The sequence below is a fragment of the Siphateles boraxobius genome, unplaced genomic scaffold, assembly GCF_051911475.1.
Source record: "Siphateles boraxobius isolate OS27281-9 unplaced genomic scaffold, OSU_SipBor_1 86, whole genome shotgun sequence".
Lineage (NCBI taxonomy): Eukaryota > Metazoa > Chordata > Actinopteri > Cypriniformes > Leuciscidae > Siphateles > Siphateles boraxobius.
Window position 1 is genome coordinate 4,216,890 of NW_027509215.1, and position 13,586 is coordinate 4,230,475.

The 13,586-nt window shown below is 37.8% G+C and overlaps 1 protein-coding gene across 3 annotated transcripts in view; it reads left to right on the forward strand.

The window, feature by feature from the left end:
* Window positions 1-12,929, forward strand: part of ephb1 (EPH receptor B1) — a 267,402-nt gene extending 254,473 nt beyond the window's left edge. For all 3 annotated transcript variants that reach the window (XM_077221927.1, XM_077221929.1, XM_077221928.1), the window contains 4 exons: window positions 4,035-4,184; window positions 7,202-7,395; window positions 8,183-8,338; window positions 12,030-12,929. In XM_077221927.1, the coding sequence (XP_077078042.1) occupies window positions 4,035-4,184; window positions 7,202-7,395; window positions 8,183-8,338; window positions 12,030-12,144 (615 nt within the window). In that variant the 3' untranslated portion in view covers window positions 12,145-12,929. The remainder of the gene's footprint in view (window positions 1-4,034; window positions 4,185-7,201; window positions 7,396-8,182; window positions 8,339-12,029) is intronic.
* Window positions 12,930-13,586: the final 657 nt, after the last annotated feature.

Here is a 13,586-nt window from a genome sequence, read left to right on the forward strand (position 1 = left end):
AACACTGTGTTACAATATCAAGCAATATTCCAATTATGACACTTTAAATAGGGCTATTTTGCATTATGAGTAGTTTCAACTTTACTACAGTTAGCTGGCTACTTATTTAAAATAGAATTTAAGTAAAAATACTGTACATATGTAATTAAACATGTTTTCATTATGGTATTACTACTTTTACTTTAATAAAAAGATCTGAGTACTTCCTCCACTTGTAGAGACTAGATTAATTAAGACGAATAATGGAAGATAACAAGGTTTTGCCAGTGACACTTTTGATATATTTATAATAAAAAGACAAGGTCATTAGTGAAGATTATGCAACAGTATCTAGAATATAATATAGAATAGAACATGCAATGCAAACTAGTTTGGTTACAGCTCAAATGTATCATTCTATCATTCACCCTGCCTCCATTACATATCTTTGTCACACAAATGTTTGATAATTGCAAAAAATATGTTTATATTCTGTTTATTTATACTGTATTCTATATACAGTATCAGTCAAAAGTTTGTTCACACACATGGGAAAGTGTGTCCAAACTTTTGACTGGTACTGTACTATATTATGCACAAAATAATATTGCTACTGTATTATATTATACACATAAATAATATTGGCCGATATATCGATATCTGGCTTTTTTTACTGCCTAATATTTTGGAGTCGGCCCCCAAAAAAATGAATATAGGTCGGGCTCTAGTTCTTAGTATGCTGTTCTAGCAACCAACTAGCAACATTGAAGCAACCACCCACAACATCCAAGCAACCACTCACAACACCAGCTAGCAACATCCAAGCAGCCACCCATAAAACCATAACAACCACCCAGCAACATTCTGAAACCACCCAGTTGCTATATGATGCTTATATATGATTATACATATGCTTGTGGTTGCAAGAGGGGTTCTGGTTCGTTGCCAGGAGGTTGCTGGTTGGTTGCGGTTTCTGGTTGTTTTCCAGGATGTCGCTGGGTGGTTGTTAGGGTTTTATGGGTGGTTGCTTGGATCTGGTGTTTTGGGTGATTTCTTGGATGTTCTAGGTGGTTGATACAATGTTGCTAGATGGTTGTTAGATGGTTGCCAGGATGTTGTTGGGTGGTTGTAAAGGTGTTCTGAGTGGATTCTTGTATCCCTATAATATGAGTCCCTAAATATGCCTTGTGTGTTTTCTTCAATGCATGTTTTGGGGATTTTCATTCATTTTATCGCTAATAACAGTAATTGTACACCTCTCCTCAACAAGACACTCAATTTCAGATATTCCCTATGTCCACAGTGGGGTCAAGTTACACGTTAACCCAAAAATACGTAAGTACAAGCAGTTATAAAACTGCTGTTTGCCCTTTTAGTGTGTAATTTGTACTGCAGCATTTTTTGTGATTTATTTTAGTCAATATGAACTATCAATTCAGTCTCAATTTCCTGCAGGGGTTTATGCAGCCTTGACTCTTGCCTCTCTTGTAAAATGTTGACTGTGAGCAGATTGGTTAGCAAGTTACGGAGGATATCAACACCATTTTACCACACAACTGTCCTCGGCTGTCATTATTTAAACATGAAATCTGCCCTTTGACCTGCAGCATGGGCACAGTGCCATGTGACAGACTTGATCCCAGTGAAAACAGTTCACAGTGGCGTACAAGAGCTGTTTCATTTAAGCACAAAGAACTCTTTAAAAAAAAAGAATACTTAACCTGGTTATGAAAGACAAGGTCATAATCTAATATTAAAAATCCTGGATGGGAAATTGAAAGGAACGGATGATAAAGGATTAGGTGAGCGTGGTTTAATTTGCACTATTCCCAGTTGGGTGTCTGGGCGGCGACGGGGCGGTACGGGACCGGGAAGAGGGGACGAAAGGTTAGATACGCACGGTTAGCCTACTGCTATCTGAACCAGCTCCCCTGACGTCTGATTTGCCTGCTGATGTTATTGCAGCACAATTTGGACTGGAATTTGCAATTGATGTAAGTGAAGGAGATATAAGCAAATTAGATCTGTGAAGCCCACAGAGAAAGTGAATGGCCATGGGTTATAATTTAAAAGCAGTTAGACAAGGTGATCCAGTATTCATCAATTTTGCAGCATTGGTTTGTTGACATCAGTGTGAGATGGGGGTGGACGGTGGACCTTTTATCGAAGTATGAGTTATTTTATATCATTGTATATATGTTTTGTGTTTGGTTTGTGTTACACCACTCTATATTTCGCATTACTTCATGTTTTGTCATCAATCTCACTTGTAAGTATTGTAAAGTAGATAGACAGAGTGTCTCTTTTCTCTTCTGTCTTTTTAGATATTTCACAAATCTACTGTAAATTTATGCTGCTGCCATCTTGTCTAATGAAGGCACATTTCCAATGCAGATTGTTTGTGTTTGGGACATTAAACACGAGTGGTGTGTCTTTCCTCTGCAGTTGTTCAAGTGTTGTTTGCTGTGTGCATGTGCCGCTCTGAGGGACAGATCTCCATTGTTCTGTCAGACTGCAGTTCATATCCGAAACAGAACTATATCCAAAAGGCTCATATCCAAAACTATAACTATAAATGCTGTATAAATGATATACCACATTATTGTATTTACTCAGACTTTTCATCTTTCAGTGATTCACCTATTTATATCAAACACCGTCATTGGATCATGAGACAGATAATCACAGTTAATGGATCAGTTCTATTTTGTTCACACTACATGGATTCAATGTAAAAGTAATTGTCACTAACCTGAAATCAGTGTTTATGTGCTTCGTCTGTATGGTGACAGACTTCTCGTGACAGAAAGCGGTCAGTGAAGGTGACCTTAAGACTGTTGTATGTAGGTTCATTCCATCTTTTATTGGAATCGATGAAGATGAAATTGAGTCTTTCAGGTCACTAAACACAAAGTTCAGGAGAAAGTTAAAGCACAAAGGGTCATCCAATCCCTCCAATCATTCATATATATTTTTTCATAAATCTGGTGGGCTAAAATGCTGGAAAATTCCCTTATATTAACTTATATTAAAGTGGAGACCCCAGTCGTTTCTAAAGACCGGAATGCATGGAGACAATAAGCAACCATGTAGCAAACGCACTGCAACTTGCTAAAAACCATTTAGGACAAATTGCATAGCAACGCTCTAGCAATGACCTATATTGTGTCTTGGCAGCATGTTTTGCGCTGGTAAACACACTACTCGTATTTTCTTTATAAAATGTAAAAATATTAGTTTTATTATTGTCGCTTTTTAAGCCTAAACCTACAAATTCTAAACCACACTTCCATGAATGTTGCTCAGTAATTTTCTTCATTCACTGTCTGGTTGATGTTAGATGCAGGACGGAACTAATTGACATCAGTACACTGGAACATAAAGCATGTGGTTTCTCAAACCAGTTGTGTGTGTGTGTGTGTGTGTGTGTGTGTGTGTGTGTGTGTGTGTGTGTGTGTGTGTGTGTGTGTGTGTGTGTGTGTGTGTGTGTCTGTGTCTGTGTCTGTGTTTGTGTGTGTGTGTGTGTGTGTGTGTGTGTGTGTGTGTGTGTGTGTGTGTGAGAGAGAGAGAGAGAATCTTTCGGGTGAAACAAACCGCTGTCAATTTTAATCAGTGAGACACAAATCTAGCCTCAGGTAGACCAATTACAGACAGACACCCTCCATGGACTAGGCCCTCCTCACAATCACACACATACACTATTGTGTGAGTGTACTGAAAGAGAAGAAAATGTTTTTCATGGTGTTTTGTAAAGCAAAAATAATTGAATTCAGTCGTGTTGAATTTAAAAAAAATTTAAATGCAGCCCATTGTTTGCAAATATTTATAGCTGGAATGGATGTAGAACTCAGTGAGTCGATACATTCCCGTTGCTTATTTGTTTTGTTCAAACAACATATTTCCCAGTTGTCCATGTAAATGTGATATATGTTTCTATTGGATGGTTATGTGTACATAAATGTTATGTAGAGTCACATGGATTCCTGCAAAATCCTACAAAATCAATCCACATGACAGCTCCCCATTTAAATCTCATGTTTTTGTTTTTTCCTCAGGGTGGAAAGATCCCTGTGAGATGGACCTCGCCGGAAGCGATCGCTTACAGGAAGTTCACTTCTGCTAGTGATGTCTGGAGTTACGGGATCGTCATGTGGGAGGTGATGTCTTTTGGCGAGAGGCCCTACTGGGACATGAGCAACCAAGATGTAAGTTTATATTTTATACGAAAAAGAGAATTGCTGTCTATAACTGGCTTTGAGGCACACTTGCCCTGAATCTTAAGGGGGTAACCCTATATTATATTATATTATATTATATTATATTATATTATATTATATTATATTATATTATATTACTAAATAATGTATAATAATAAAACAACATTTTGTGTGATTCTTAGTCCACTTTATTTACATTATTATGTTATATGTTCATATTTATTTAATAATAATAATAACGATAATGGTAATTATTATTAGTAGTAGTATTAGTAGTGTTGTTGTTAGTATTATTATGGAATTTAAAATATAATTTATTCATATTAAACAATAATAATATTGATTAATATTATAATCATGATAAACAATATAATCATGATGAATAATATAATATAATATAATATAATATAACAATGCTACAACTTAACTCCTTGTGTGTCATCATAACCTTTTATGGTAAATTGTGATGGCCAATGATTTTTAGGATATGTATGTGAAAAGTGAAGCTGTAGGTCTTCACGATGCATTCTTGATGTGTATAAAGTGTATTGCAAATCACTCTCAGACCCCTGAAACAAACACTGAGACTTCCCTAAGTGTCATTACCTTTCGATCCCATTTTGCTCTGATGTTCACTGCTTTGAGCCTTTCTACCTCAAAGTCTTTCTGCATTCAAATCTTCCAGCATGTGCGTTTCAGTGCAGACAAAGGTTTTTTTTCTGTTTGTATTGTGGATACAGCACAGGCTCTTTTGGCATTTTCAGAAAACCCTGCCAATGCAAACATAAATTCCCCAAACCTTTTTAGCATCCAGTTAACGCATCAGAGATGCAAAACTAACCCTGAGGAACTTGTGACTGTAATTGCCGAACTCACATCTGTAAAAAAATAATTGAGCATTCAAAGATTCAGAACATTCAGATCAAAGAAAATAAATTGAATAAAATAATTACTCTCTATGTACTTTCTGTACATACTTTGCATGTACTTTCTTTTCCCAAAGATTGTATCCATTGAAAATGATATTGTTAAATGTTCACGAAAACCATCTTATGAAGACTATAAAGCTGTCTAATTCTGTTACAAAGTGTTTAACATCACATGACATCCACCAAAAACAAACCAAAAGAACTCCCATGTTATACTCTCAGACGCAGAAGAACCGCCAAGGGTAAAGTTGTGAATGAGGTGGATAATGTTTTTTGCTGCCTATCACACACTTCATTATCCGATCTTCTAGAGTTTTTTAACAATAATCCAATCCCAAATTAACATAAAACTATCATATCAGCATAATGAAACAGCAGGACATCTGCAGCGCTCAGAGCCCACATCTCACTGCCGTCCTGTGGAATCCGTTTAGGTGAAAAGCGGCCGGTGTGGAGGGAGCAGAGAGTTGATTTGATCCTCAAATATTTAGATTCATGTTTATGCAAACCAGAGCTCAGAATTGGTATGCAGAGGATAGACCATGTTCGTTTGTTCATTTGATGTTTGCTTGTGTCAGATGGAATCAGTGAGAGAGGAATATGGGAAGAGAGTCCAGTGTTTGAGGAGGGTAGAACGACAGATCACAGTTAAAGATTAATGATTAATGATGTTCACTGGTTGTTTGTGTGTCATGTTGCGGCCTCTATGCAACAAAACTGATATATGTGGGTATTTATGTGAGATAAAACAATAGTGTGTGCCTTTGGATCTTTATTTATTATGATATGGTATTATTTAGTTATTATTATTTAAAGGGATAGTTCACCAAAAGTTCATCATTTAGTCACCCTCAAGTTGTTCCAAACCTGTATTAATTTCTTTCTTCTGCTGAACACAAAAGAAGATATTTTTGAAGAATGTCGGTAATCAAACCCCTAATTGAATTTGTTTAAATTTGGGGCTGTTTACTTGACATGTTTTCAACTTAAAACACGATAATGGCGATTTGGATGCTTGAAAACTTTTTAAAAATCGGTTTTGTTGTTCATACAAAACATGTGACTCGAAATATTTGTTCAATTATTCATTCAGTGACAAATTTGTCATGAGTTAGTCATGGCATATTTACTTAGTAATCATTTATTACTTAGGAATCATTCATGTAGTGTTTTTATCCTTATAAAATTTAGAGATGCAGGGATTGATCGGCTGGTGACCGGAATTGGCCGATTTTCAGGTGATCGGCGACCGGCCGTGGTAGTCTGACATATCCTGTTTTATGCTGGTCAAATGCACTCTGGCGCCGCATGATTAACATCGCAACATCAGCATCACATGCGCATTACCTCGTGAAACCTCGTGAATTACGGCCGTTTCACACCGCAAGCGTGAGCAGCGCATATTTTTTTCAGCGTGCATGTTAATCAATGAGTGTATTCACAATGGGAGCAGAAGTAGCGCGTGAGCGTCGAGCAGGAGCGTCGCGTAACCAGCAGTGAAGCGGGGGTTTCGGCGCAGAGTCTATTTTTGCTGCGCTGCTCAAGCTCAATTAAAGTGAAAGCGCACTTTGATGAACAAAATAAATATGATTTTAACACAAAAAGTGCCCAAAATGCACAGAATATGCAAGTCTGATGAATTTTCTTTTTGAAATTAACACATTTTTTTAGTTGGATATTGTATGTGAAAAGAAGGAAATGGTCCATAACACTGCACCTTAGATGTGTGAATTTCCCACACCAGGAGTAATTTATATAGTTCTATTTTATAACGATTACTGCTCAAAAAATTTTCTATGCAAAATGTAAAATGTTCTACTAAAGAAAAGAGAGAAAATAAATAGTTGTGTGCGCTGTAAAGTGGTTAGAAAAAATGAAATCTGAATCGGCTAAAATTGGTATTGGCAGGTCAAACTCAATGAAAAACCGGAATCGGCCAAGAGAATTGTAATCGGTGCATCTCTAATAAAATTTTAATTTGCATGTTTATGAATCCACTATGAAACTAATATATGCTTCCCCCACAAATGAAAACAAAGCAATTAATGACAATATTATCTGTGTGTGTGTGTTTAGGTGATCAACGCTATAGAGCAGGATTACAGGCTGCCGCCCCCCATGGACTGTCCCACTGCTCTCCACCAGCTGATGCTCGACTGCTGGCAGAAAGATCGGAACACTCGGCCACGCTTCACAGATATCGTCAATACGCTCGACAAACTCATCCGCAACCCCACCAGCCTTAAAGCAGTCGCCAGTATACCCACTATGTGAGTCCAACAAACTCATCATACATATATTTTATTTTTATATCAATGTGGGAACCTTAAATTATGTTAAATGTAACACAACTGTTCAAATGTTGTTGTTTTTGTTTTTTGTTTCAAAGAAATTAACATTTTTATGTAGCAAGCATGCATTAATTTCATCAAAAGTGACAGTAAAACTTTTACATTGTTACAAAAGATTTATATTTCTAAAATCCTGTTCTTTTGAACTTTTTAAACTATAACAGTTTCCACAAAAAAATATGAAGCAGCAGAGCTGTTTTCAACATCACCAAATCAGCATATTAGAATGATTTCTGAAGGATCATGTGAGACTGAAGACTGGAGTAATGATGCTGAAAATGGAATTTTGCCATCAAATGAATCAGTTATATTTTACAATATATGAAAATAGAAAACAGTTATTTTAGATTGAAGTAATATTTCACATTATCACTGTTTTACTGTTTTTAAACAAATAAATGCTGTCTTGGCAAGCATACAAGAGACTATCAAAAATTTTTAAAGGTCTTACCAATCAAACTTTTTGAACGATTGTGTAAATCCTGTAGACTAGCTTGACACAAACCCTAAACATTTTGGCATTTTTACATAATAAAGATATTAAGATGAATAATTATTCCCCCTATTAAGCTGTTTTCATTCTGGGGAAAACAGGATAGGTCCCCACAGTGTTGGTCCTTACAAAGACTGCAACTCTGACACCCAAGGTTGGGTCATTTGAATCCTCTACTCTCCTGCATCTCACTCTCTCTTTCTCCTCCACCAGTCCGTCCCAGCCGTTGTTGGACAGGTCCATCCCAGATTTCACCACCTTTAGTTCTGTAGAGGACTGGCTGGCCGCTGTCAAGATGTCACAGTACAGAGACAACTTCCTCAACTCTGGCTTCACATCCCTACAGCTGGTAACCCAGATGACTTCAGAGTAAGTTTAAAGTTTGATATGTCTTCTAAATCATTTCCACCGTTTTCTACATTGGGATTTCATTATTGTCACTACCCTGGAAACAACAGGTCATATTGGTATTAGATAGACAAGCTGGTCAGCCAGTCCAAGCTGTTTTGGAACGTGGTTCTATCCAGGCTCCATCCAGGCTAATCAACATAATCTATCAGGTCAAACTTGCAGGTCAAACCCCACCAGATGATTAACCAGCTAGTAAACCAGCTAATGACATGTCTAAAGTGCAGCTTCTAAATAAGCTCTCACATTTATTAGATTTATAATGCTTTTACTATTGTTACTAAGTTCAACCAGATCCAGGTACCAGGTCAAACTTGGTCACATCAGCTGGTCGTGCAAATAATAAACCATTCAAACCAGCTTGGACTTGTCTAAGGCCCTGTTTACAACTGGTATTAAGATGTGTTTTGGTCAATCGGATCACAAGTGTATGACGCTAAATACAGGTGTAAGGGGGGTATAAAACGTGTTAAGCTTGTCCAGAGGTAGTCGAAAACTCATTGACCGGATTGCTTTCGTAATGTGAGAACGCTCATGTGGCCGAATGTGTTCAAACAGCCACAAAAGGCCGCCTGCTCTCCGCCTACTGGTCTAATGTGTAAACATTAGGGGAAATGCACTTGCCAGACAGGATTTAAACTTTGTCGGCTGAAGATCCAAGTTTGGTTTGAAGACGAAAAACATACCAAGCTCAATGTTCGACCTACCATTCCTTATTTCTAACACGCAATCACAGCATTCAATGTGGTCTTGCGGCTTTCAGAGCAGAAACGAATGTTTATGTTTTCTGTTGTCTCCAGACACTTTCATACATTAATTGTTAACTGTAAAAGTTAATTTTGTCCATTAGATCGAAAAAAAACCAACATACATTTACCCACCGATAGACCCTCCCCTCGAAGAAATCAGGACAGAAGTGGTTGAAAGTGGACAAAATAGATGTATTTAAAACACCAGGTGTAAATGGGAATGTGTCTCCCTCGTTTACTTGTGATCCGATCGACCAAAACGCATCTTAATACTAAAGCAGAGTTTCTAAATAAGCTGTAAAAACCAGGCTTACCAACTTGTCAACTGGTCAACCATTCTGAAGTGTTTTGTAATGTTTTTAGCTAGCTCAACACCAGCTTAGCCAACATGGTCTACCAGCTCTAAGCAGGTTAACTGACATGGTCAAATTGACCTCATCAACTAGTTATGCAACTAGTCAACCATCTAAACCAGCTTGAACCAGGGAATAATCAGTCTAGTTTCTATTTATTAGATCTATAAGGCTTTCATCATTGTTACTAAAGCTCTACGCTGCTAGTAAAACCATGTCGTATCAGCTTAAGGTAACTGACTAACCACATCTCAAAACACTTCCGAATGGTTGACCATTCACTTTCTTAGCCAAGATGGGCTTCCAGCTCCAAGTTGGTCAAATTGACACCACTAACAGGTCATACAAATAGTCAACCTGCTAACTGCAACTTTATATCTCGTAATTACAACTTTTAATCTCACATTTGCTATTTTATTTCTTATTTGAAACTCCATCACATGTTCCTGATATTTTTTTTACTCTGAGTTGGAAACAGGCTTTCATAGATCACACTGTTAACAACAACATCTTTCAAAAATCATTATGTGTACCACAGTTATGCCTCTTATTCAGCCATTCTGTCATATTATTGGTTTGTTTTAGATGATGTCTAATACTCTGTGAGTTCTGTCTGTGTGAAGGCTGATTAAAGCTGGTTTCAGATTTCCAGACAGCTCATTGATCACAGAATGTGGGGTGGTCAGATATCTCCGCAAACGTGTTTAATATCGATTTCTAAACCGTACAGTAGGATTAGTGCGTATTGCTGAGGTATGTGCGGATGTGTTTTGACTTGTTTGATTCGCTATCGAGCGAACAGGTGGATATGCTGTTGATGATGTTTAAAACGCATCTCCTGGTGGTTTGTTCGTGGCAGGAAGCAGACTGTGAGGTGTAGCATCTCTGACGCTCTGATTAATGCAGCCGACGCTCACAGAGAGGGTCTGTGCTTAATTAGCAACATAAGTATGAGCCCACGCATAAGCAGAAAGTTAAATGCAAGCGGCTTTCATGTGCTAATGCAGTTTGCTCTCACATCTATAAACCTGTGGGGGCTCTGTGCTGTTCCTCTCTCTCTCTCTCTGTGCTGTTTCAGCGGTGCATATATTGATAGTACAGGGTGTTCTCATTCAGAATAAAAGCTTCTCTCTGAAAATAGCGGAATAAATTGAGCGTTTATTCAGAGTTGCTCTTTTGTCTTTGTAATTTAGAGGTGGCGTGAAACGGTCACCTAAAATCACATGCAGCAGCAGACCCGTCTTGATCTTACTTGGACTTTTGGTGTGCTGACCATTTTTCTACTAACATGAAGAGGTGCTTGTCAAGAGTAGCTTAGGGAGTGAATCTTTTCTTGTACCATCTGGCAAACTGCTTTTAGAGTATTTCAGTATCACTGACAGAGTAATAGTAATTAACCATGTTCATAAGCGTGGATGATAATGAAGAACAGTGACAACAGGCAGATGTGTGATAGCAAGGTGATCAACCTTTTTATATTAATATATTCATCTACATTCAAACTGAGTATTTTAAAGGGGAAAAAATGCTTCAGTGTGGGCAATGCTAATGTGAAATCATCAATGTAAATGCCTTAAAGCTGAATATAAAGAAGTGAGAGAAAAATAAAAACAAAAATTCCAGGTGTTTTACTTATATTTAAAATTATATAATATATAATATATTTATCTAAACTGTAATAGCTATTTGTTCATTAAAATATTCAAATGTTCTGTTGCAAAATGTAAATTGTAGTATATTTTGATATATTTTGCGAGTTGCTCATTATTAATTCATATATGTTCATTGTACTATTTCTAGTATTATATGAAATAATATATATTCCTATATTATTATAATAAGATACTTTACATAGCAAAGTGTTGTGATAACGATGTCTTAGACAGTCTGACGACAGATACAAATAAACAGTAAATAATTTACTTTTGTGTGATTCTTTACAAAAGTGCACATCAAATCCAAAGGTCTGTCATGAAACTCTATGTGGCGCAGGCCACTAAGTCCTTAAAGGATTAGATTTCACCTCAAAATGAACATTTCCTAATAATTTACTCACCCCAATGCCATCCAAGATAACCATGTCTTTCTTTCCTCAGTGGAAGAGAAAATAAGTTTTTTGAGGAAAACATTTCCCGATTTTTCTTCGAATAATGGACTTCAATGGCAACCAGCGTTTTGAAATCTGAACAATTGTTGTTAAAAAGTGTATATATATATATATATATATATATATATATTTTTTTTTTTTTTTTTTTTTTTTTTTAAATTGCAACTCATGTTATCTTTTAGAATCTCATTCTATCTATATCAGCTCGTGTAGAGCCTCAAAATTATTAGATTTGGGCCACACGTAGTTGCGGTGTGAATGTAGTCTGAGCATAAACCATTGTGCAATGATAACCGCTGCCCCTTTAGCTTGGGAAGATGATGTTAAAGTATCTTCCAAAAGACCGTTGATTTGGGAAGGAGTAAAGCAAATGTATACTATAGAGCTACGTACGTTGGTATGTGTCCAAAATTAACTGTAGGTATGCATTCTTATGTTCACAGGGACCTGTTGAGGATAGGTGTGACTCTAGCCGGCCATCAGAAGAAAATCCTCAACAGCATTCAGTCCATGCACCTGCAGATGTCTCAGTGCCAGACGGGCACTGCGCTGGCATGACTACAGGGGGCGCCGGACGACGGGCCGGGCAGCTTGCGGAAGAATTACCAGCGGGCGAGCCCAATCCCGTCGGAGCGCGCCAGAATAGAGACTATCATCCTGATCTGAGAATGTGTTTCAGGAGAGGAAACCATTATCCCATATCCAACAGACAAGATCAGAACAGGACCAGACCCATTGGAACTCCCAGGACGTCTGTTAACCTGTCGACTGTTTGTGTCTTTGGCATACATTTACAGGGAAAACTGGAGAAGCAGACTCTTTTTGTCCTCTTTTCGTCCTTGTAGTTCCGCTTTAGTTATCTTCACGATGCTATTCCAATTCTGAGACGTCTCGCATCATTTTCTACGAGGTTGTATCGTTCTTCTTTTTTTCCACTATAAACCTTCTTTCGCCACTACTTCCCACTTACATTACCTGTCGATTTTGGTATGGCGAACCTTGCCCAAGGACATCCTGTATGCCTGTGTCCCATCCCCCGGCCGTATGAGCGTAAATGATGTATATCTTTAAATAAACACAAGTATATCTTCAGAGTAAACCTTCATATTGAAGGTGAAGTGTAACGGACCTCTGTAAATAGACTCTTCTTCCGCTTGCTTTTTTGGCAATGTTGCTCATTGGAACAGAACCACGGATTCTGCAGGACACGAACTCGCTCACAAGAACAATCTGGGATGAACTCTGACTCTCTCGATGTTGTGTAAATATCAGTTAGTTGTGTATAAACTAGCGTTAAAAAGAGATAATTTAGGTGAAAAAAGCTACGCATTCAGGCCACTAAACAGTGTTTATTGTAGGTGTTTCAACGCTGATGAGCACTTACGTGTACAGCTTTTCTTTCTTCCACCTCTTCTTCTTCTACTAGTCGTTCTTGTTAGTTTTGTGTCAGAGTGTTTGAATGCGTCGACTAGTGTTGGGAAGGTGTGTCATCACCTCCTAAACTAGCTAGTACACTTAAATGTAGTTTCACTGTTAATAAGCTGTACTAATGTTGGTCTTACAGGGTCTTTAAAACCGCTAATCTGTTTCCAAGCAAGTGTTTACATGATAAGCAAATGGAAAGGTTGCAGGCAGGAAACGAAGAGACTCGCGAAACCGCTGCCCGTTCACCACTTTTATCAAGCCGAATCACTCTCTCAGGTCCAGATGTTTCCTGATGACATTGCTAAATGCGGTACATGTTCTTTCGTGTCACCAGCTCTCCATTTATTTGTGTGTGTGTCTGGATTGAACATCTGTGTGACCCTTTATGAACAGATGCCTAACGCCACCCCATTGAGCACATTCTACTTAAGCAGTCAATGAAACACTGGGTAACACACACACACACACACACACACACACACACACACACACACACACACACACACACACACACACACACACACATAACTGTTATCAGCTTTGGGCTGTTCTTTTTTTTGTTGCCATTGAGAAAT